Source organism: Clupea harengus, chromosome 9 (genome assembly GCF_900700415.2).
Source record: "Clupea harengus chromosome 9, Ch_v2.0.2, whole genome shotgun sequence".
Taxonomy (NCBI): Eukaryota; Metazoa; Chordata; class Actinopteri; order Clupeiformes; family Clupeidae; genus Clupea; species Clupea harengus.
In genome coordinates, this window is record NC_045160.1 from 16,351,217 (window position 1) to 16,377,216 (window position 26,000).

General features: G+C 44.3%; 1 protein-coding gene across 2 annotated transcripts in view; it reads left to right on the plus strand.

The window, feature by feature from the left end:
- Positions 1-26,000, plus strand: part of LOC105897163 (limbic system associated membrane protein) — a 367,602-nt gene that overhangs the window by 305,378 nt on the left and 36,224 nt on the right. For both annotated transcript variants that reach the window (XM_042708724.1, XM_012824048.3), the window contains one exon: positions 25,713-25,945. In XM_042708724.1, coding sequence (XP_042564658.1) covers positions 25,713-25,945 — 233 coding nt within the window. The remainder of the gene's footprint in view (positions 1-25,712; positions 25,946-26,000) is intronic.

Genomic DNA, 26,000 nt, shown 5'->3' on the forward strand with positions numbered 1-26,000 from the left:
GTAATTATCCGCTGTCATTGGGCCCAGGGAGGCGTGGGCTCGCTCCAGGAGCTTGGGTCGGCATGCAACCTCTTCTCCACACGACTCCCTGCACCCTTGCGGTGGGCCGTGGCAAGCCGTGTCGGCCTCAGCATCTGGATGGGCACCTGCCGACCCGTGTGTATGTCAGCGCGTGTGTGTGTGTGTGTGTGTGTGTGTGAGGGTGCGTGACGGCACGCTTGACAACCGATGCCACTACATGTAGCTGCAGAGATCAAGCGCTTTGTGCTGTAATTCGAATTTAGAATTTGAGTTTAAAGGAAGCGTGGTGTTAACTGTTGTTTGTTTAGTTTAGTTTCTTACATAGTTTGGTCATGCCTTCTGAGTTTCCTGACATTATTCTCTGTAGCAAGTGCCACTTTTGAGATGTCTTATGGTCTTATTACCATTTTTGTGCTCCCGTAAAAGTATAAACAACCATGTTTGCAGGCCTCTGTTTATTCATTGACATTGATTAAGTGCACTCATGTGAGTAGGAGAGTTTCAGCACCACCTTACATTTATCGTGGAACTGTAGCTCGCCCCAAGCCACTACACCCCCCCCCCCCCCCCCCCCCGAAAAAAAGAGTTGGCAAAATATTCATCGCCTTAGCGTTCAGGTTAGGTAGCATCCACTCTATCATTCACGTGATGTGGCACTAGATAGTAATTAGATATTCAAGCTGGTTTATCATTCTCACTGTGTTCTAGACTCCCTTAGAGGTGCATTCAGTTAGAATAGGCAATTTTACACTCTAATGCACCAGCATTTACTGCGATTAAATGGGTGGGCCTGTCAGCTCTACCTGCTGGTTTCTTGTAAGTAAAGTCAAGGAGAGTGTTCTTATGAGAGCAACGCTGAGCCGATTTGCTCTCACAATGCAGGAAACGAACGGCATTTGAGTGATACACGTAAAAGGCGGTGTGTGTGGTCCGCGTGTGGGAGGAGATTGGAGAGTTTGGATGTGGATGAAGCATCCAATTACCGCGTAATTACCCGGCGAGTTGGATCGGAGGGGCCGGCTCCACAGGTGCCGTCTTGCTGGTTACTTGAGCAGAGATCGATGAAGATGAGACAAGACGCAGCGTTTTCGTTAAAGAACAAAGTGGCTCACAGTTCATGAAGGCTTTCCCAGCCAGAAACACAAACCTGGCCTTCCTCACTCTTTTTTTTTATTTATTTTTTTTAACCCCCACCCCAGATAGAGGCCTAAAAGGATGCCAACTTTTTACTTGGCTCGGCACCTTTATTGAGAGGCAAATCAATAAGTGCTACCTAATCAACAAATGTCACTTAGGAAATGCTAATGTCTTGGCTGGCGGTCTCAAACGGACCACTTTGCTGCGGTGCAGCTGGGGGAGGACCTGAAGTGAGCCACATTAACTGGGTGCATCTGCAGAGTCGCTGCCAGGAGGACACTGTGTCTAGGCTGAGCCAGACAAAACCTGTGATGCACACATGGAACCGTCTGACCATCATCACAGTAATGCCCACCATTTAGAAATCCAGCTTTAGGGGATTAGCCCACCAGATGTATACGCAGCGTTAGTGTTGTATACCTTAGTGTGTGTGTGTGTGTGTGTGTGTGCCATATGCATTGCTGAGTTTAATCGTGTAATTGCAGTGTGTAAATACGTCGCTGGGGAGCCCCACCCAGCCCTCGGAGCAGCTGTGCCCCCGCAGAAATCAATTTTCCAGCCATTAGCCCCCGAGTCATCTGATTTGCGTTGTTGATCGCGTGTACCTGATGCAACCCGAAATTAATTAAGCCTGCCCCATGCAGGGAGAGCTTGTTGTTGGGTCTCCTGTCCATGTGGCATCTAATGACCAGTGGGGTTTTTGGGAATAGTCCCCTGCATGTATTAGTTTTACATTCATCTACAATACTGACATGGTTCATAAGGCATCAGTGGGGTAATATTATTATTATTATTATTATTATTATTATTGTTATTATTAATTATAATAATAATAATAATAATAGCAGGTTTACTAACACTAATGCACTTCATAAACTCATCTTTTGAATGTGAACTGGATACGTGTTTTGCTACTGAGATTTTTGAAGAGACCTTCTGTTGAAAGTAGCCTAATGCTCTCAAGTGAGCGTGAATATGTGAAAAATATGACCTTGGTTGTTTTAGTCCAGCCCATACAGATTAAATAGTAATGTGGGTTTAAAACCCCAAGCAAATCACTGAATTACAGATGAAACCTTGGTTTCAGTGGTAACTCATTAAAACTCTAATCAAAGTGGAGGAAGTCAAAGGGATGCACAAGAAGCCTTCAGACCGTTGAGTGGAAACGTGATGTGTGTTGCTTGACCCATGGCTCAGGAAATCAGGTCTTTTGTGTTGTGCTGCATTTTGATTGCTGGTGAGACTTTGTTTGTTGTACGCTTATATAAGTCTTTAAATAAATCAGTTCTCACATTGCCGGAAAGCCTCTGTAAACATACTAATAATCTCATTCGATTTCTAATCCAGTCTTAATGTCACATAAAGTCACATAAACAGCATAATTATCTTGGTGTCTGAAGTGATCCTTTGTAGCTCATGGCATTGTTTACTATCAGTACTGTCACACTCTCTGGCTGCACTCTCTCAAGAATTATGTAGACGTTGAAAAAGATCTCTAATATTATCTTGAACAGATTTTGCACGAAATTACTCACTTCCTTTGATTTCATGTTGTTATTCATATCAAGTAAAAAAAAAAAAAACCTAGGATAGCTCTAATTTTCTAATTTGGAAGACTGAATCGTAGATTAGCTTGACTAATTGTTCTTAATGTCACCTAATTCTCTCACCTCACGTAGCTCGAAATTGAATTAATGAGTCCCAGTGATTTTAAAAGGATTTATTGTCAGACTCAACAGGTTTTGCTTGGCATTTTCTCAAACCTGAGTTGGCTGCAGGATCGCCTCTTTGAAGCTAATTTCACAATCCCCTCGATGGCTCCAGGCAGTTTATTGGCATCCAATTAATTTCTAGTGTTGTATCACTGTTGATGTATATTTGTCACGGTGGCCTGATTTTAGTATAATGTAGAGATTCAGTGTTATACAAACCTGCTGAAATGAAACTTGATGTTTACATATCATATACTGTACGTCTTTGTTTGAAACTTCGAAGGTTAATTATAATGGATGTGATTTAACGCATGCTCCAGCTTCAGCTTAAAGAATTTACAAGAAATCTTGAAGGTTTTTTTTTGTTCTACTTTCTTCTCACATTTTTGTGTCTCTTTGCCTCTCTCTCTCAGAGAACACTGGTTCAGACATATACACAATATGTGGGTACTTATCCACAAGTATATTCATGGCCTGTGTGTATTTTGGAATTACACAAATTCATTTACTCCCCCCAAATTCCGACGGTCACTTGACATTTGTGTCAATCATATGACTCGAGGCTCCAACATCCACTCAAAATCACCCACTGAAGTCCATAACAATTACTTCATGGTGAAACAGTCATATGGAAGTGCTTGGCCTGCATTGAAAAGAAAAACCGAAAGGCGTCTTTTTGTCCTCCCATTGTGTGAATGATGTGTATCTATGTATTGCTGTGTGTGTGTGTGTGTGTGTGTGTGTGTGTGTGTGTGTGTGTGTGTGTGTGTGTGTGTGTGTGTGTGTGTGTGTGTGTGTGTGTGTGTGTGTGTGTATGGAGGGGGGTGCATTTCCCTGACAAAGTCTGGAATAGCAGAAGGCGGGCATAATTGAAACACTTGTCTGTTTGCGAAGGGAGGCGTGGACCCATCCAGGTTCGTCAGCATGGCATATGTTTATGCGTTTTTGATGCAGATTTTCTGATCTTTGCTGATGTGTCTGGAATGCAGGGCCTCGGTAATGAATGCCATGGCACAATGCTGCGTTTCACGTCCGGGACCACAGAGGGCTTCCGTCTCTCTCTTTCTCTCTCTTTCTTTCTCTCTCTCTCTCCCCCCCTCCACACACACGTGTCTGGAGCGCGTGGGAGGCGACTACAAAGTGCACACAGCATCTGGCTGCTGGTTTTTTTCTGAGACGGCGTGCCGGCATGCACGCACAATCCTCAGGAGCGAGAGTGCATGCAGAATGCCAGGCACACAGAACACACACACACACACACACACAAACACACACACACACACACAAACACACATTGGGGAACTGCTATATTTAAAACACCGTGAAGATCCTTTCAGGAGGCATATGGTTGACGCTGGAGCCGTGAATGTAGATGGGTGACTTCCCCTCATGGACATGTCCCGGCCCCCACCTGCCATTTAGGGATGATGTGATGGAAGTAGACTAGGTCTAAGGAGTCAGTTTAGTCTCACATAAGGTTTATCTTCATTCAGAGGTGATGTGATGGAAGTAGACTAGGTCTAAGGAGTCAGTTTAGTCTCACATAAGGTTTATCTTCATTTGTGTGTTTCATTGGCAAAATGAAGTGATAACGATGAACTTTGTAGAAGACGAAACAATTAACGTGCATTGATTAGTGTACAAGAAAGAGAATATTCCTGTCTTTGTTCCCAAAGATGTTAAGCTGTTTATTGTTATTCAGTAAAAAACATAATCGACTGCATAATTCATGGAGGTTTGTCCTGCTGGTCACTGGTAAATTCATTCAATTGGATTACAATTGGTAGGCAATGTTCTATGGCAGGAATGAGTCTTCTAAATGCATGGTAAATTCACACAACACATTGTAGAAATGAGCGTGAGTCATTCGGATCTGGCGTCTGCGTTTGCCTGATATCTGTCAGCCTCACGGTGGGAAAAAAAATCCCTCCCTGTGACATTCTGGTTTTTACATTAAGACGTCCCCGTAAACCAGCCAAGTGTGACAACGCATTTGGTCACCCTTCAAAGCAGCACAGTCGACTTCATTTCAAGAAATTACCTGAGGCTAGAACTAGCTGTCTTGGTAATCAACTGCAGGACTTCACAGCACATGTGAATGGACTCGTGAGAGCAGGTATATGACCAAAGTTCAGTCTTATTTGGCTCCCTGCTTCAGGCGTAGAAAACTGCATAAATATGAGTGAACAATAACAGAATAACAAAGGAATTTGTTATTCAGAGAGTGTGTGTTTTTCCCCCCTGTCCTCCTTGCCTCTTACTGTGAGACTGATGTGATAAGTAATGACTGGGAGATACTGCTGGGAAAGTTTCTGTCGTCTCCTGGGATCTTGAAAACTAATAACCCATTGGCATGCCTTTCTTTCTCTTTTCTATTCTGTCTGTCTCTCTGGCTCTCCTCTCATAAATAGGCTTGCTGAAATGATAATGTAATGAGTTCTGTGATGCATTACGTCATCCATAAATGCTGCTTTCCACTCTCTGTTTCTGTGGGATTACCGGCTCCGATAGATGAAAAGAAGTCTAAATGTCAGCTCATCTTTTACCCTTCTTTTCTCTTTCCCTCCCCCTCTCTCTCTCTCTCTCTCTCTCTCTCTCTCTCTTTTTCCACCTGTCCTCGAGCCCCCCACCCCCTACCCTCCTCTCGCCGTCCTCACCCTCACTCTCGTCATCCCCGCCACCACCACCAACATCACCCTCAGCTGCCCCACCCCTCACAAATCCACTTGCTCTTTGAGTTGCTGCGCGGTGGCTCGAAAGAATGAACGATTGCCGCGCTCGCTAATCTGCCATGGTGTTTTGCTGCGGGAGGTCGGTGCTGCCACAGATGCCAGTGTCAGTGACATTTCCCCGAGGTTCCTCCCGGAGGGGTGGATGGGGTAGGGGGTAAGGGGTGGTGGGGGGGTCGCCTGCGTGCCGAGGTGAATGCACAGTCTGTTCTGTTCTGCTGCGCGGCTCAATGAAGGGCTTGTGCTGAGTCTGCCCCTCAGTGCAGGACATGCCAGTGCCAGCCTAGGGTTATATACACCATTGTGTCATCACCCTGTGCGTGTATGTGAGAGAGTGTCCGTGCACGTGTGTATCAGGGTGTCATTATTATGTACATTATTGTGTACTGCATTATTGTGTGCGGGTGCGTATGTGTTATTTGTTTTGTGTGGGGCTCGTGTGGCCCGCAGTGTTTGATCTGATGGTATTATGTCTGGGACTGAATGAAAGTTGTGTTTGTCCAACTGAGGATAAAGCCTAAGTCCTCTCTCTCTCTCTCTCTCTCTCTCTCTCTCTTTCTCTCCCCCTCTCTCTCCCTCTTTCTCTCTCTCCCTCTCTTTGTACTGAACACACGGCTGAATGAAATAAAGCTCACGTGTCCCTGCCTGGCTGCCCTGAGTCCTGTCTCCTCTGCCAGGCCTGGTTATGAGAGGTTGTTATCTGCACCGCAGCATTGCATGTTCACTGAGGTGGCGCAGCAGGGCGGCAAATGGAGGTGGTAGCACTGGTCTTGGGGAAGACGGAAAAGGTGTGAAATTGAACAGATGTTCATGTTCTCCAGCTGCCAGCCCTCCCAGCAAATAATAATGTTTTCAGCCGCTTCTGGATTTCATGGGCGAGCAGCGCTGGAGGAGAGGAGAGGGAAAGAGAGAGAGAGAGAAAGGGGAGAGGGAGAGAGAGAGAGAAAGGGGAGAGGGAGAGATTGGAGTGGAGAGGAGAGAGAGAGAAAGAGAGAGGAGTGGAGAGTGAGGGAAGTCCAGGGCCTCACTAGAAACTGTGCAGCTAGGCTACGCACACAGTCAGCCACCCTCTCTTTCTGTCAGTCACTGCACACACACACACACATACACACACACAAACACACACACACACACACACACACAAACATACACACACACACACACACACACACACACACACACACACACACACACACACACACACACACACACAAACATACACACACACACATGCATTGCACTCTTCCACATCCTTAAGACTTTCACCTCCACACATAGTCCCATATGTATTCAGACATGCCTGCCCACACACACACTTTCACTCACACACAGCCATGCACACATTCCCACATCCATACACGCACATTCTTCTGTACATACACACCTGCCTACCCAGACATGCACACACACACACACACACACACACACACACACACACACACACTTACACATGCACACATAGACATTGAGGCCGGGGTACACTTGGGACATGGCTTTGCGCAGTATGGATACGGAGGTGCACATTGGTCCCAAGTATACAAGTTTTTGTATTGTTGCTGACAAACGGATACGGACAAGCTGAGTGTGTGTGCACTACTGCACGCTCAGTTTCGCACATGCGCCGTCAATACGGACGTGTCCGTACAGACACAAAAATTGCTCCTGCATGGGCAGTCCGTATGGACTGTGCGAATGCCGGAATTTGCGCCCTTCGCATTGTACGGAGAGACCATATTCCAACCACAGACGTATACGTAAACGCTTCACTCATTCCCACACTATAATACACGCATACACACCTTGGCACAAAATACACACTTTCCCAGCCACACACACTGAGCGAGGCGCCTTTTTACAGCTCAGCCCTAATTGGAGCCTCTCTCTGATGCTCTGCCGCATACGGGCCGCAGCGTGGGGATTTGAGCTTCAGCTGAGCTTTGCCTTCATTGTGTCCAGGGGCAATTCTCACGCTCATCCCGCAGCTCACACTCGCAGCTCACAGCTCTTTTTATACCCCGTCCTGTCAGGAGCCTCGTGTCACACTGGCAAGCCTTAACGGCGCCCGGATTGACGCAGGTTTGCCAGTGCAAAACCACAGGCAGGTGGGGCCGTGACTCTCAAGGCAGTAACTAGATGACTGTTAAAAAAGATTCTTTCTCCTTTCCTACCGCTTAAAGGACACACCAAGGTGCTTTCATTCACGGTGCTATTTATTGCACTTGGTGTTAGGACACCCTGCTGGCATCCTTGTGTTTGAACTTTCTGTAAGATATACATGGCTTTTAACTACTCAGTGGGAGTTTGTAGAAATTGCCATTTATTTAAATGTTCATCTGTGTTTCCGCCCCTTCGCCTAACTATGTCTTGTGATCTACAGTGGTACTGATGGGATAGTCACGGGAGGCTTACATGTTATGTGGCTCTGATGTTTTTGTCATGCTTTTACAGGAATTTGGTTCTTTGTGTGTTGGCATGGCATGATTTAAATCCATTTTATGGCAGGCTTGCGTTGCCCCCGACATAAAATTCTGTTGTCTGATTTAGCCTCTCCTCTAAGTCTTCTAAAGGACAGGTACAGTAATGACTAAACATGCACTTCAACACCGCTGAACATCTCTTGACCCCATAAACACACTTCTATGCAGGGGATAAAAGACTGCAACTACGGCATTTATTACAGGCCATTTTTACACCATAGGCAATAGCCAAGTGTCATCAGTAAATACCATAGTGGTATGGCACGGCCCCTTACATCAGAGTCTGGTGCCAAACCTGCTGGCATGTGCCAAGGCTTTGTGTCACCATCCACTCCGATCATTATCATTATGACATGTTGTGCTTCTAACATCTCTTTACTGCTGCCAAAAAGCCTGGCACAGTTGAACCAGTGTTGCAGTGGCAGCTCTTGCTACTGGTGACAGGTGGGACATTATGGTTTTTAACCTCTTCTTTGTGGTGGGGGGGCAGGGGGGGGGGAGTGCCAAGGGTGTCAAGTGGGACTGAACCACCACTGCATTGATCACTGCTTGTAAAGGATCGCACACGTCGATGTTATGCCACCACAGTGTTAACATGGCCCTGGCGATTAAAAGTGCTGGATGAAAGAGCACACAGTGGAGCTAGACAGTCACATAGAGTCACACTGTGCTTCCTCTCAAGTTTTCCTTCAGCTTTTCCCTGGAGAGAGAGGAAAAATCCTCTGTGCTGTTGAAGCCTGGGGCAGAAATTACGTGCAGGGAGGCTTTGTCACCTGGTCATGTATTTTCTCTCTTGATGTGGGATTAAAATTTGAAGAGGGATGGCGTGGCGGGGGGATGTGTGTGTGTGTGTGTGTGTGTGTGTGTGTGTGTGTGTGTGTGTGTGTGTGTGTGTGTGTGTGTGTGTGTGTGTGTGTGTGTGTGTGTGTGTGTGGCAGGGGTGTGTGTGTGTGTGTGGGGGGGGGGGGGTGGTGGTTGGTGAAGTGATAAAGGTACCTTAATCTTTGAAAACATGATGCAGAGCTTCAAAGGCACAGGAAAATCCCACAAGCAGCAGTACAAGAAAGCCCAGTGGATCCCTCTCATATATGATTATCACAAGACATGTATCCAAGCAAATTGCTATGCTAATTCCTTGAGTCATTCACCCACCCCACCCCACCATCCTCTGGCCCCTGGGGGACATAAGGGATATTGGATATAAAACTGTGCTCTCCCTCCCCTCCCTGTCATTCCAGTGTAGACTGATAACACACCACAGCCATCAGTCATTTACCACACCTAGAGTCTCTCTCTCTCTCACCCTCTCTTTCCCTCTCTCTATCTCACCCTCTCTCTCTCCCTCTCTCTCTCTCTCTCTCTCTCACCCTCTCTTTCCCTCTCTCTATCTCACCCTCTCTCTCTCCCTCTCTCTCTCTCTCTCTCTCTCTCTCATGCCCTCTCTCTCCCTCTCTTTCCCTCTCTCTCTGAGGCATCAAAGAGTGTGCCACACATTAAGTTGTTTTTATTTATTTATTTATACCCCTCGCCATCACTTCATCGCAAGCCCAAAGAGAAATGACACACCGAGGATGTGTGACAAAATGAGAGGCATCTCTCAACCCACCCTCCTCCTCCTCCTCCTTCTCCTCCTCCTCCTCTTTCCAGCCCACAACCCAGACAGCAAGAAAACCCATTTAAATGCATTAAGAGTATGCAGGGTGGATTGTTGACGACATCGATTTGTCTCCTTGCCGAAGCACATTTTTGTCACAAATCATACGCACGTGTATGCGTGCACACACACACTCGGAGGGGGGAAAAAACGTGTCTCGAACAAACAGGATTTAGCACGTTAAGATAGTCCTTCGCTCTGCTAATGCGTTTAATCGTCGGGTGAGGAAAAAAGGGAACACTGCTCTCATCCTCGCGGAAGCTGGGCTTGCTAAATGATGGCGTGCTCAGAGATAGAGTATGGCCCGAAGGAGTGCATTCCCAAAAAGAGCTCATGGGTTATTCATGCCGTTGTCTTGAGTGGGTGGAAACCTTCCGCCTTAATGTTGACTTCCCCTTAAGTACGATCTAATGGCATACAGGCTGGGTGGGGAGGTGATGGGCTCTGGAGAAGGCCTGTGGAGAGGTGAGGTGGTGCTTTATTACTCTTTTCCTCCCGGTCTGGAGTAAGCCCGGAAGGCACATTAACCTGAACTCACTGCCACACGGAGAAAGTCACTTTGCGGAAGAGGCGACGAGGAGACGTCACCATGCAAAACACTGCATTAAGTGTGTGTGTGTGTGTGTGTGTGTGAGTGTGTGAGTGTGTGAGTGTGAGGCAGAAGCTGCTGAAGTCGATATTTTCCTCTTGTTAAAGTCTGGACTTGCATTTGTCAAGTAAATTATCCATAAGTACAGGCTTCCTCAGGATAAAATGACATTTGTTCTACTTAAGGATTGCGTAGCTTCTACGTACCCAGTGCAGTGTGCTTTATGTGCAGCCTCCACAATTGAAGGGGGGGGGGGGGAAACAAGAAATACGATCAGCCTCTTAGGGTCCATCCATCTTTTCTGAGCTGCCCATTTTTCACCATATGAAATTCTTCATGTCACAGAGCACTGCATCATACCATCAACCCCCAAGCCTGTGATGCATCACATTAGCTTCAGCGCGTCTGCTGCATCTACTGGCTGGCAGGATAAGATCTCTTTAAGTCGAGAAGAGAAGGGAGCGGTCATGTGGGAGTTCACAGGGTAGGGCAGAGCAGGTTTTTTATACATTATTGGAGTTTAGGGTACAAAATCAAAAGATTGTTTTCAGTTGCATGCAGTTCTGTACAGTACTGACACTTGCACACAGTCAGAGACTTTTTCAGACAGTTTCAATGCCATAATTCAGACTTGGCAGTTTGCTGCTGCATCCAGCTGTGCCTTTGATGTCGCATTCCCTGTTGATTACCAACTAAAAGATGCCCCTTTCTTTGTGCCTGTCCTCTGTCCACATCCTCCGACTCAGTGCAGTAATGAAAAAAGCAGAAGGGCTTTGGATGTCATTTTTCACCCTTACGTTATAATCAAAGTTTGCCCCCCCCAGGCCCTATTTTTTACCCTGCCGGTGTTACTGTGGGTGACCCTGCCGTTCGTCTGCCCTGCGATTGACTTGGGACCGAGGGCTGAATATCCAATCCATAAAATGTCAGCCAGTGGCTGGCTGGGAATGTGGAATGGCTCTGCCAACACCTCACTTCTCAGTGGTCAAGCAGTCACTGTAGCGTGAAGGTGATGTGACGACGCTTTGTCCAGCAGCGGCTGACCCAGGAGGTGGATGTGTCTGTAGACCCCTTCTGGGAGGGTATTTGGACCGATTCCGCAGACTTAACATTTTAGTGGATTAGGATAGGAGGGAAACTGGTTGGAATATGCTTAACTAGGTCTCGGGTGGTTTGTAATGCCAGCATATGTCAAGTGCACTCTCCAGGATGATAAAAAGGGGAAATGTAGATACCAGCAGTTCACGGAAGCTATATTGGACATGTTAACATTAATCCACTGGCATGTGCCACAACCGTTTTCAGTTTGAAACTTGCTTACAGAAAATTAAATGTGAAATATCTATAATGGACTTGTTTGCTGGAGAGGTCTTACTTGGTCAGTTCCTTGGTCATTTTTTACCTTGATAGAAACCAGCATAATGGCATATCGACCAAACAAACAATCGAGACACCTCACTGCTGTGTAGCAATGGCCACGCTGTGTTCATTCATTCAATGCGGGAGCAACCTCAATTAACTTATATGAATAGCAACAGTATTGTTGTTTTACCCTGAGTGTCTTTCTACTTTGATTTACAGATTTGTTTCAATTTAGACTGAAGGCAGCTCGTATAAATTCCCAGTAAAGGCACCACATTTATGATCACTGATAAAAAGACATCAGAGCTCAGTCCCTTTCAGAAAAAAGGCCAAAAAGAAAAGGAGGCTTCTGAAGAAAAGGTTTCTCAGCTTCTTAGAGATATATATATATATATATATACTGTATATACATGTAATGACAAGCCAAACGGGAATTATTGAGTGAGCTCTGATATGTACAACGAAGTCTAATATTTATGGAATGAAGAAGACAGATATATATGGATTCTAATATATATATAAAAAAAGTCTGGAAGCCAATGAACACATGCACAGTGAACCCAGCCAGACTGCTTGTAGTAGCTGAAATAAGAAATATGACATCTGTTGCTTGGAACATTCTAGTAGTTTGCATTGAGTTCTGGTTCGGAGTTATGGGCAGTGATGCAACATAACTCATGCTTATGTAACAGGAGTGTGTTCTCTGTGTTGTGATGAATCAGACAGATGGTTAGGTGTGTGGGGGGGGGGGATGCATGTCCTCTCCTCTGTCACAGGACAATAGCAAAAGTATGAGTATGAGGTGAGGTAACATCAGGTTAAGGGGTCCCTGGTGCGGGAACACACGCCACTCCACCTGCACCCCTACTACTGTCCTTAAAGAGGCGTGGGGAAATCAAAATGCACACACAGGAATTGTTTTCTGAGGTTGTCAATACTGGCACCGACTCTAAAGAGTTACTATGGCAACGTCAAAGTATGGACTGGCCCCCAAAAGTTGACCAAAGACCAATGTATATACATTGTGTATGTATGAATAAATATATATATATTAGAGTTCATTCCATAAATATCAGACTTTGTTATCAGAGTTATCAGAGAATATAATTCCTTTTTGGCTTGCCATATACAGTATAGTCTTATATATAAATAAGATATATCACTTTTATTATCAAGGTGTCTCAGCTTTAGAAGTGTTATTGCTACTATTGCAGTGGTTTTGTAGACTATCAGATGGTGTGTGCACAGTGTTTTTGTAACACTGATTTCCTGTGTCAGCTCCATTCATGATTTACCAGGCTGATTTAAAACAGCCTTTGAATGGGAGCACGTGTATGAATTTTTGATCACTGCACTGTCTGTGAACCATCATTCCTTATATTGTCTCCCAGCAGCAGCCATAGTATACAGTGCTTACCCAAAATGAATTATAGATGCCGTACCGAAAAGATGGAAGCCGGCTAATCAAATGACAAATGATCGTGTTTTATGATCGTGAAATATGCTATGTAATCTCCTAGTGGTGAAAGGTTCACTACTGGAAGTCTGTGTTTTCAATTGAGTTCAGTTATTAGGAGGTTCAAAATATTTTTTTAAATCTTCACAAGAGCACAGTCGTATGGTTTTGTGTCAGACAAAAGGACTGAATTGTAGTATCGGCAAAGGAAAGTACTCCCTGTCAAGCATTTTCACAAATGCTGTTGGACCTCAACGGGGCAACGGACAGACTTTCATTTCTAATGCTGTTATATAATAGAGACATGTGCTAAATCCCCTGCCCTCTAGCTTTTGTGTATTTTAGGAGGATTTTCATGCTTTTTAGAGCATGACTACAAGTTGCAAGCTTCCTATTGCTCTGTCACTCGCTGTGGGCATTTGACGTGTCATGACAACCAAGTGACAGAACTGTATTCTCAAAGCCAGCTGCGTCAATAAACAACTCAGAAGAAGTTGGCCGGAGAGAAATGTTGATCTTACCCTTTGAATCTAAAGTTTTTTATCGTGATCATGATCGAAAGGGTGCACAAGCAACACTTACAGATAGCCTATATAACCAAGTAACATACATACATACAGTAGAGGACATATTCTTGTATTTGTTCAAGGAAATTAAAAAAAGACCTCAGACCTTAGATGTTGGATACTGTATATACTATTTTATCATCATCAGGGAACATTACTGTATTAAATATATAGTATTTTATATTATCGGTGAGCAGTACAATATATTTTTGCACATACATGTGCACATCATTGTTGCCTGTGTTTTAATATGTCCAATATGTGAGGCTACCTTAAACACAAGCATCCCTGTAGTAGACATAGTGCTCACAGTGAAATATGCACTCTGGAAATGCCTGGCTAGATTTGTTTCCCTCATTGCTTCAAAATTCATACTCGCTCATACTCGCTGCTTGGTTAAAAAGCTGGACATCTGCCTGAGAATGCTCCATCTTCCATCTGCCTGAGAGCCTCCAGCTTCCATCATCTCCAGAGTGTCACCTGCTTGAAGTATGGGGGAGGCAGGGCGGGCGGGGGGGTGTTCTACATTGTGTATTCCTGTCCGTTATGTAAAGCGGCAGTGGGTGCAAGCGTCTCCCATTGTCAATCATTGAAGCAGCAGCAGCAGCAGGAGCATTTTAAAGCAGGCTGAGTCCACCCCATCCCATAGTCATCAATAAACCTTCAGAAACTTGAGAGAGTTTTTCTGATGGACTCTTTTGGATGCGGCATGCAGAGAGGGCGTCCTCCACTGAGGGCTGGTGTCAATGGAGAGTGAAAAGCTCCAACTGGTGCTGAATAAAAATGAATAAAGAGAATGTACTTATTGGTAGAGTTGCTATTCATAGTCATCCAGTTACCATACTGTTACTGTGCTCACAATTGGATGATGCTTATTCAGTAGTCCTTATTGGAGCCAATGTGTAAGGAGCACTGTATAGGTGTGTTGCTCGATAGGAAAGGCTAGGTGTCAAGGGCACGGCAAGGCTGAGATTAAAGCAAAGGCTTAGGTAAAAACGTTAATTATGCTTTAAAGGAAGAGCTCAGAACTCTGTTCCTGGATAATTGATGTTCGAGGGAAAGTAGCATTGCTTTAAAGTCCCTCCAGCTTATTTTGCTGCCTCTTTCTTCTCATTGTCTCTGTATTTTTCTGTCTCCCTCTGTTTCTCTCTCTGTCTTTCACACCCTCCCACCCTTCTTTTCCCCCTGACGTCTGTTTTTCAACCTGGAAAATGCCTTCAATGATGGCTCTATCAAATCAGCGGATCCTTCCTTTCTGCTGGATGGTTCATTAGCTGCCAGCCTGAATGGTGGAGTGGGCCGGCCAGCTGCTACTGCTGCGGCTGCCTCCACCTGTCCGCGGGTAATCAGCACGCGATGCTCCCTCCCCCCTCAGCCCACGGTGGCCCGTGCGACAGCCTCCCCCAGATAAATAATGCAGCCAGGGAGCCAGGCTGACAGCAGCTACTGGAGCTTCTCAAGCCACCAGCCATCAAACAGAGGCAGCGGCATGAAGAGCAGTTCCTTCTGCGTCTCTCACCTTTTGGGGACTCATCTAGGATAATTGCACTTCCTTCTCGCTTTCTCAGCCTCCCCTCGGTAAGGCAGAGCGCCCCAGCAGTGACTTTCTACCAACTAAAGAAACAGTTGAAAGGAGAGTGGAGTTGAGGCTCGCCACATGGGCATTCTCCATCCCATTAGACTCTCAGTCATGATTTGCTGGCAGTTGTAGAACCACATTGTGCTCATCACAGGTCAACTGGTCCCTGCTTCAAACCCACAAAGTTGGGGGGGGGGGGGGGGGGGGGGGGGATTCAACCAGCGGTATGATACAGGTTTTTAAAAACCTTTAATAAATCTTCCAATTTGCTGTTTATGTGTGTGCGTGGGTGTGTATGTGTGTGTTTGTTTCACAGAGCACACAGTTTTGCATTTGTGTATTGATTGAATAATCTAAACAGCCCTGACAGATTAGGTGAAAGCACGTCATGGATTGAAGATCTTGTAAATTACTTTACCAGAGGAATCCAGAATGGAGTTATACCAAAGCTGTCCAAAGCTCTGATAGCAATGCAAATCATAAGCAAAAGCCAAAGATTAGCTTATCATCACAGTTTATTTTTGTAAATACTCTAGATCAATTTGGATACAGAGATCTAGTCTTACATTACTAACTTCAACTGATGCAGAACATTTGTGTTTTTTTTATATTTAGTGGAAAAGAAAGAAAATCATTCGGTGCAAATTTCACTGTGTGTGTTTGGGGATGCTTTTTTAAAATATAGATGTATTTTACACTGACCTATAGCTGTATTTTACACTGACCTATAGCTGTATTTTACACTGAGGTGACTCCTGTCTTGTTAGCCTTTTAACCTAAACCTAGGTGGTGTTACATTCTGACCTTCACGTCTGTGAAACCTTACATAACAGTCATTCAGATCTGTCAAGCTGTTGTGCTATTTTCCTCCGATATTACGCGCTGAGTAAGAGAACGAAAAAAAAGTTAGAGGTCGACGGCTCTTGGCAGTTTTTAAAATAATAATATTTTACCCTGTGAAGTCCTTGTACCTCGAACTCCAGTTGCCTCCAGTTGACACATAAAGCATGGAACTGTCACCATGATTAACTGTGTTCTCTGCAGTGTGTTACCCTGACAAAGTGCTTTGGCATCATGAACCTGCCTGCGAGTGCACTGATCCTCAGCTCACCTTCAGAGTCATGTCCATCATACCCAGAAGCAGTCTCTGCTATTTGTTTTTTCTCCAAATTCTCCTTAAAACACACGTGCAGTATCTCACCCGCAATGCGCTCTCGCCCTGTACGTCGGTGGATCTTAGCTCTGTTCCTGCACACCCCTTATCTTCCCTCTGTCCCTGTTCCTTGGATACCTGATTAAAGGGACAGGAATTAAACTGCACTTGATTAGCTAAATGTGTTTAGGTAATCAAGAGTGGCATTGATGATTTCAGGCAGCTATGCAGACAAGAGACAGACGGAGGACATGCGGTGCAAAGGGGGAGTAGGTTTGTGAACCCCTGCTTTCAGTAATTGCCATCATCAAAATATGTTGCAGCCTTTGGAATAATTCTGTGTTACAACACAATATGTGAAATTCAACATTCAGTTTATTATTCAGTCCAATCTCCCCTCAGTCTCCTAACTGGTGTGATTAAATAAAGTCTGAGTGTGTGTCAGATTTGCTCTGAGGCACATTCATCTCTTTGTTTTGTTCTTTGATTAGCCTAGCAGGACCACCACTCTGCATTAGTTCACCAAGAGTGTGTAGGAGGTGGGTTTGTTACACAGCAAAAAACACAAAGTACTTCCGACTTGATCATAATAATAACAACAATAATTATATATTTCTATACTATTTATATATGTCTTCGCCTTCCTAAACTTCATGCAGAACAGCTGCCTTTATGCTCTATAGAATCAACAGTAAGACTGGGAAAAACAAGCATCAAGCATACTGATACTTTCAAGCGATTTCGTCATCTACAGTATGTCATCTTAGAAGACATTTCCATTTTAGTAAACCTAAAGCTCACAGGGCCTCCCTGGGAGTAATGTAGTAATAATAGTAATGTCTTGGTTTTCTATACGTGTACGGCACAGCCTTTTGTCTGGTTGATTCATGCGATGAAAGTGTGTCTGCCTGCTGTGATTATGGCCACCAGCTTACTCTACAATGAGAGCTTTATCATTCCCTATTTCCACAACATGAACAAAAAAGGCCCTGCGTGATCATACACCCAGAAGAAAACAGACATTATCTCCATCTCCAGCAATATTGTTTAGGGGAAGCTCCTCCGCTCAGTGAAAAGAGTCATTCTCTTCCCTCTCAATCCTGGGCCTGATGCTGTTCGATGGATTATGCCTGTGATGTTTGGTCTACGTTGGGCTCTGCTGTGAAGCTGAAGGAGAGAGGGAAAAAAAAAACAACAACAACAGACAAAGAAAACCAGAGAATATCCTCTTGTGTCTTCACCTTACAAGTGCCTTCAGGCCTAAGTAGTTTTAGCTTGTGGATGAGGTTCTTATGAAAGACGACAGCAGCATGTGGCCAGTGCAAAAGCGATTACCCGCTTGGCTGTCACTTAAAAGTGATATGCTACATGTTCCGCAGTCAATTGGGAGCTACCCTGCGACAGCAAGGAAATTGGCCAAGCTGAGGCCGGCTGATTTTTTTCTCTCTTTTTTTCAAGCTTGTTGCTTGAAGATAAGCCAACGCCATGAGGCCATCTCAAGCCAAGCTTTCTGCCAAAATAAAGACATTTTGCCGCCTGTGTGCATCTGCGCAAGCTATGCAGAGGAAAGCTGTGGCAAAATGCTTTAGACTCTAGACTCACATAGTGATGTTCGTTAACGAATGAGGCACTAACTGCTTACACGATGGCCCCTTTGTCTCTATGTTTTTTTTGTGGCCATGGCCTTGTAAGACAATCACATTGGAAATGATTAGTCTGAATTGTATCAGTGGCCACGCTATCATTGGTACATGTTAACACAGACTAATTTGAAGACAAAGCTCCACAGAGGTGATTGTGATAGTCTTCACACTAAAACACACTGTTAAACATTGCTAATGAGATATCAGACCACAGGAGCTGGCACCATTTTGCAAAATCACGATCTAAAGCCCTTGCTTCTCATTCTGATGTAGCCTTTGGCAACAGTTTTGCCACTTCCATGGCATAAGGCAAAGGATTGATGGCTATTTGCCTTGTAGGTCAGGATGGCACCGGTTTCAGCTACTACTACTGTTAACTAGCTTGCCATTGGTAACTTTGCATAGGGATAGAGAGGAAGAGGGTAGGGGGTTGTGGAGGGTTGATCCTCTGTTGCATACGAAAGACTATAAAACTTTAACAAAACCCTAGACGACTAGAAAAGGATTGGAAAAGTGAGACATTCTTCAGAGAGTGCAATAATGTATTTTCTAATGGACAATGCAAGAATTCATATATGTAAACACATGCATATTTGAAATTGTGTTTTTGTTATCTTGTATCGTTTGTTATCTGTTATCGTTTATGAAATCTTGAAAAAGACACCTAGAAAACTAGAAAACTCTTTAATGTGACCTGGTTGTCACAACCATGATGTTATTTGTGAGAACACACAGCCTTCTGTGTAGTCATAAGTGGAGGAAGGAATGCAAGGTCCTTAGAGTTGGCAACAGCAGTTTGACACATTTTTATATGGAGGTAGAGGACACATACAGTACAACCAAATGTTCCACAAAACTTTGTTGTTGTTCTGACTTCATGGAGTGAAAAAAAGTTTTCTCCTACTGAAGTTCTTAGAAAAAAAAAGATCTCACTCATCCTCCCTCTCCATCTGGCATTAACAAAGGTTTACAGAAAATAATGAAAGAGAAAAAAAAGCATTAAATTAAGTGGAAGGAAAGCAGGCTTTCCTCTTTGCCTCATATCAGGATCAGTGCAAAGCTTTCCGACAGACGCTGTTTTATCTTATGGACCAGTTGGCTGGATGGTGGAGGGCGGCCCCCCTACACACACACACACACACACACACACACACAGTTCTACCAAAAAGAATCCAATTAATAGCACAGTCCACGGTTTTACCATGGTGATATCTCAGCAGCCTCAATGCATTATGGGATCATTATCCGGCACCTTCATTATACACGGTTAGTGTCAGATATGTAAATACACAGCTCAAAAAAGTGTCAGAAACTCTTAAGTCTTTTTAATTGCTGATCATGACTGGCAAGGATAAAGATTCATTTATCTCGTGCCTCAGCGATCTATCTTTCCTTCTCTCCTCAATCGCAGTCTCCAGCTCCCCTGATATTCTTGACTGTTTTAATGACATTGTAGGAATAGAAAGTTGGAAAATGTATATATATACAGTATACTTTGTTTTTGTTGAGACTGATGAGTATTCGCCTCTTGGCAGTTCTGCTTATGCCGCTGTGACTTAATGAACAGACTGCAATTAAAACTAAGACTCCAGTTAATGAATGATTTAAAAATAATGACCTTGCTAATGATCAGAATTAACTTGCAGTCTTGTAGTTGAAGCCAAGTGATGCAACAGAGAACCCAAATCTGAAATAAATAGGTTGGTATTATACATTATACCTTGAGATCTACTATGTCACCAACTCTTGTGTATTCAGTGACTATGTGAGTGAGTGAGTGAGTGAGAGCCTGTTCTGTATAGAGACAGAAGTGGTCCTCAACTGGGGTTCATCTTGGAAACTGGTTCTGTCGGATAAATATTCTCTGTAAATTTAACAAGGTCTGAGTTGTTTCAGAGCTAATATATCCCCCTGAAACCATGCTGGGAAAACTTGGAAGAATCAGTCAATGCTCGTCTCTTGCATCATATTATGCTTTACTTGACTGTGTAGTCGACGGTTTAGAGATTGCATCATTGTGATATCATCCCCACCATACATGATTATCACCATAGATCCAGTCACCAGTGCTTCGGGGAACAGGGGCTGTTCAATAATGTTCCTCACCCATAGAGGGTAGTCTGCATGGCTAATTTAATAGTTGATAGTCAAGGACCACAAAGCCCAATTGGAGGCTTTCCTGCTGGATTGCCATTACATGTGAGGGTGGGTGATATAGACTAACATTTGTATCACTGTATTTTAGACTGTATGGAAGGTAGGTATTTATCATCTAAAGTTCATACACGTAATCCTATTTTATCTTTAAAGTAGCAAAGCCACCCAAATTATGCATTTCAAAAGGATTTATTTAAAAAACAAACACTTTTCAAAGAGTAAGAAGATCAAGAAAGGTATGAAAACGATTTTGTCAAACATGAATCATGGCTCTTAGAGTTTCTCTAAATGACCAATTATAGTACAACAACAATCATGATGAAGCCCCAAATTACTTGCACAGTTTAACTCTGAAACAACAAAGAACAGGAAACTAAAAGTTCAGTGACAAAATTGCCATGTCATAGTGCAACTTCTATATGCATAATGTTAAGACTGGTAGTTCCCAGAATTCCATGTGTCCTCCCATGTTCTGTGTGAATGTCGAATTATGTGTATACATGTTCAGTTTGGAATGTTGTTGTGCCTCCCTCTTATTGTCTATCGTTAGTGTGCATTACCGTTATCATTTTAGTCTATGTGTCATGTTGTAATGCCTGTGTGTCAGTCTTTTATGTTAATTAGTGTCTCTGTGCACCGTCAATGTCTGCTTTTGTCAGAATGAAAAGGCTCGAGGTCAAAGAAACTATGACTGGTGTCTTCACGAAGCCTGCCCGGTGCTGCAATATATTACATCCATTCCATTTCAAAACCGGACATTGTTCTTAATTTATTTTAATAAAACCGATTTTACAGTAAGCTAGTTACATAGCTATCTCATTTGGTAATTGTAGGCAAGAGATTTAAGCAGACTATCGGTCATGCTTCTAAAAAAATATCCCGGTATTGACAAAATTCATGCAGTGGCATAACATAATACCGTTGACAACTATAATTTCTAACTGGAAATCTGGTTAGCCACGCCTGTTTAATTACCTTTGAAATTCCTATTAATGCCTTATTTAATTAACCCTGAATGTTACCTGTAGATATAGAACCAGTACATACTGCCGACATAAAAACAGTATGTGGGGATTGGGGATCCCCCTAGATGACCTGCCTACCCTCTCACCACCTCTTCCTCCCTTTGGGCTCTCTATGGTTTTTTTTAAGCTGGTGAAAAGTTTGTTCCTTTTCCTTCTACTTGTTTGTGGTCCAATGAACCACACATGACTTTCTGTCATTGCTAGTCGTCAAAACAAACCATATCAACAGTGGGTGTGCAGTCAGTGAATGGGCTCCTACGGTGAGCGGACGTTGTTGTTGCTCTCCCTGACTCTCTAGCACCTTTCAGAAGTATCTATGGGGCAGCACTCGTCGCCATGCCGTCACTCAGTTGTGAAGAATGCAGCAGCGAAAGCCACCATTGTTAGCGCAATTAGTTATTATTCTTTCATTCTTTCAGCACAGCGCACGGATGTCACAGAGTGTTTCACTTTCTCCATCTTAGCTGTGGAGAAAAAAACTATTAGCGGGGTGTGAAGTGTGAAGGACCGGTGACAGAATGAGCTCGTGAATCTGTTTTTCTGCTCCACGGGATTATCAAACTCCTGTTCGACTCCTTGTCATTAGCCTGGCGCTGTAGCGTAGCTCTCGAGGAGCTGACGGCTAAACGATCTCCTCATAAACATTCATTAAGCTACACCCTGTCAAAGATAAGTGTGGAGGTGGTTACAGATGATTTTGGAAAAGTATATTCTCCCAGACACATTTCAGTGGAGCTGTCACTTTTTCTCTCTTTTTCCCCCTTTATTTCTCATAGGTTCTGAAAACAGAAAAAATAAACACCTTGCCCAATCAAATTGAAACAGTCCTTCATCCACAGTGTCCAATTCTGTTCTCAGGTCTGGCCAAGACAAGTCAGCAAACATTCAAAGGCCAAGAAATTAAACTATTAAACTATTTTAAATTCAATTAAACTAATTAACTAAATTAAATTAAACGCACAAAAAAAAATGGCTCAAAGGTAACATGTCTCTCCCCCAGCTCCTCCACCCTCCTATTTGCCAAACCGTCAGTACGTGTGGTGTGTCTCAATTCAGGATCATGCAATGAAATGTAAATACACGATTCACTTAACTTTACTTAAGGAAAACCATTAGGGGAAAGAGAGAGTGGTAGAGAAACAGGAAAGTACCAGTGATGCCTTTTTGCGCCTGTGCTGATATTGAGTGAGCTGGAAAGATATGCGGGGATGCTTTTAGATGGCAGCCTCTCAGCTGCACTCGGATGTGCTGAAGTTATTGCAAGGTCACTGAGGTGTAGCCACACAAAGACAGAGGGGCTTATGGGTAGCCACAGTGAAAAGGGCGGGGTGGGGGTGGGGGGGGCAGCTGTCGTTCTAGCCGCGTTGGAAAGGAGCAGGGGTGTTTGACAGAGGAGGACTTTCAAGAAGACAAGAACAATTTTGAGACAACATAATTTTTCTTTCCCCCTCAGCCCCATATAGGTATTGTAATTTTCATTATGCATTCGACGTTCAGTACGGTTATTGGTCCGCTGGGAGAAGTTTTTATTGTTGCTTGCTGTGTTTTACACATCAAACACAAGCACAACTAAGGTTATGTTGTTTTATCAGCATCAGCAGGGGGTTGTGTTGTTTCTCGCTTCTAAGTGCCTCTCTCTTCAGCGGAGGGCTCCTGCCCCCTGAAACGGACACATTTAGCACAGAGTGACTCACACGCCCGTTTGTACAGCTTTAGCTGTGAAGATGTGTGTGACACTGAAGGCAATTTATATAATGAGTAAAGAGGCAGATAGACAACAGCCAGCGTTATACCATTAACCTTAACAATGTTAGGGACAAACGGACGTTTCTTATGGTTGATTCAGCGATCAGTCTTTATTCCGGTAAAGAGCAGTAACGAAGCGCCTGGAAGATACTTCAGATTCAGCGCTGTAGGTCTGAACAAAAAGCATCTCAAACTCTAACCATATATAATGTTTAAGATACCTCCTTAATGTAAATGAACAACCTTCTGCTTGTTTAGGTTTAGTGGCTGCTGCTCACACCTCAGTTCACTTCCTGACCCCATGTGTCTGAGCCATGCCAGGGTGGGTGTATCTTCTCTTTGGTACCATATATGGAAGATTATGGTGACCACGTTTGGTGCTCACTGCGGCTGCTTTGTCACGTTTGTCGTGTTCTCCAGCAAGAGACGCTGTAACAATGACACTGTAATTACTATCCTATTATCGTCTGTTTCCCATTTCCCATTGCACCTTAACAGTGCTGTGGGCAAACATTTAAGTGCCTTAGAGAGGATATTCATGTATGTATGTATATATATGTGTGTGTGTGCGTGTGTGTGTGTGTGTGTGTGTGTGTATTGTGCTCTGAATTGCAGCTCGTCAGCTGAAAGAAATTGCAAAGCAACTGTGTGGGAAACGGTAATCACCTGAACAGTATAGCCGAGCTGGAATGTACTTGACACATGATGACAAGTCAAGCGTCCTAAAGCACAGCTCATATAGTCTGCATGAGTGAAAACGGGTTCTGAAGTGTGATGAAAGAGGTTTTTGAAGTGAGTCAGAGACGTGACGGGAGGAGGGGTGGAATTGTAATTTCACTACACAAGCCTATTTCTGATGTCCATTGAGAATCCATTATTCATTTAGAATTTGCAAATGCTGAGTATTCAACCCTCAGACAAGGAAGAGGACGCGTTTGTTTTACTGTAACTCTTTTAGTGCACCTCTGAAACACATCTGTTGACCTGGGCTTGACTCCCGGCCAATGCAGATTTGCTTTTGACAAAAGTGTCTCCTAAATACCTGACCTTTAAAGAGGACCTATTAAGCTTTTTCCGGTTATATAGCGTATGTGCATGTAAACGGTTTGCAAAGTTAGAAAGCTCAAAGAACACGCCAGAGGAAGTAACTCTCTCTCTCTCTCTCTCTCTCTCTCTCTCTCTCTCTCTCTCTCTCTCTCTCATTTTCAATATGTCAGAAGCTTTGACAGTCCTCTCAAAATACTTGTGTTACTGTTTCATATGACAGTGATTTATAAGAGACACACTTGATAGACTTAGGTCCTAAAGGCTTGTCACTGCAAATTTAATTAGACAGGTAGGTCGTTTTATCATCACCCCTTTTTGGATTCCATTGATTTCATCAAAACATTGCACCTTGTTATAACGATATACCTGTATGCACAGCATTTCCTTTGAGCTAGTCTCACTTGGCAGTTCAAACCACTTTGCATGTTTACTAATAGCTGAATATTCGTTTGCTTCAAAATCACCTCCAGCATTTAATTGATGTGCATTTATGAGTAGCCATGAGCTTAATTAGTTTAAGCCCATACTAATATTTTTAATGAACAGGTTGTCTTCAGTTCAAGTTTTCAACAAGTTTTTGTATTTCATCACATGAACAAACTTCTTCTACTTAGCCTCTTTTTACTGGGAATTCTGGGGCTTACCTGAAATAACCCAAGTCTTCAAAAGGGGAATGAAAGAGGAAAAGCAGATCTGGGGCATGTAGACACCAAAAGAGGAAAGTTGCCATTCAGTCTTTGAACTAGGCTGGGCGCGCACGGTGAACTTTAATTTCCGAGTCTGTTTTGTCAGACAGAAAGAGAAAGAAACGGGGAGAGGGAGTAGGTGTGTGTTTGTGCAGGTGCGTGTGTGTGTGTGTGTGTGTGTGTGTGTTTGTGCAGGTGTGTGTGTGTGTGTGTGTGTGTGTGTTTGAGTGTATGTGTGATTCTCCAGGGTTTGACTGGTGGGTAGGGCAGAGGCCCCCACATTAGTCTAACGCCAGATATCTCTTCCTAACACTGATTGGGTTCCTCTCTAGCAGCTGGGACCTCCAGTCAACCCCCCCCCCCCACACACACACACACACACACACACCCCAACCACCTCCATGCCCTGTGCTGGAGGCTGTCATGTCCGCCGTCTGGCAGAACCACGTCTCCGTCTCATTAGTGCTTCACACCATCACGTTGCACTCCCGCCAAACACACACACACACCCCACACCCCCCCCCCCCCACACACACACACACACTCTCTGATCGGTGCAAAAGCCCTCTAGCCCTCATTCAGCAGAAGGATCCATCAAATCGCTCACTCTCATCCTGACCCCACAGATAGAGAGAGTGAGAGAGTGAGAGAGAGAGAGAGAGAGAGAGAGAGAGAGATAGGCAGATGTCTAAGCCGTGGTGTGGACGTATGTCAGGTCTTCGTTAGTTTGGCACTCCAGGGGCATATCTGCAGCCCATGCAGCGCGCCCAAGGGGGAGGAGATTGAGATTTGACACTGCCGAAGGGGTAGTGCTTGCCGCAGTGCTTGGGAAAGGCAACCAGAACAACCGATTGGAACAGATTCTTGATATACCAGAAGGACTCCTGTGAAGTACAGTGAATCGTATATGTAGGCTTACCAAAAAGCATTCTACCTCACAGTAATCCGTCACCCTTTCTTGTGCCCCATGCAGGTGTTACGTGGATGACAAGGTGTCCAAAGTGGCCTGGCTCAATCGGTCCAACATCATCTTCGCCGGCCAGGACAAGTGGTCCCTGGACCCGCGCGTGGAGCTGGTCACCAAGGGTCAGCTGGAGTACAGCCTGCGCATCCAGAAGGTGGACGTGTACGACGAGGGCCAGTACACGTGCTCCATCCAGACCAAGGAGCGCGCCCGCACCTCCCAGGTGTTCCTCATCGTCCAAGGTGAGAGGTCAGAGAGGCCTGGAAGGTTAGGGAGAAGACATTAAAAGTTTGTGTG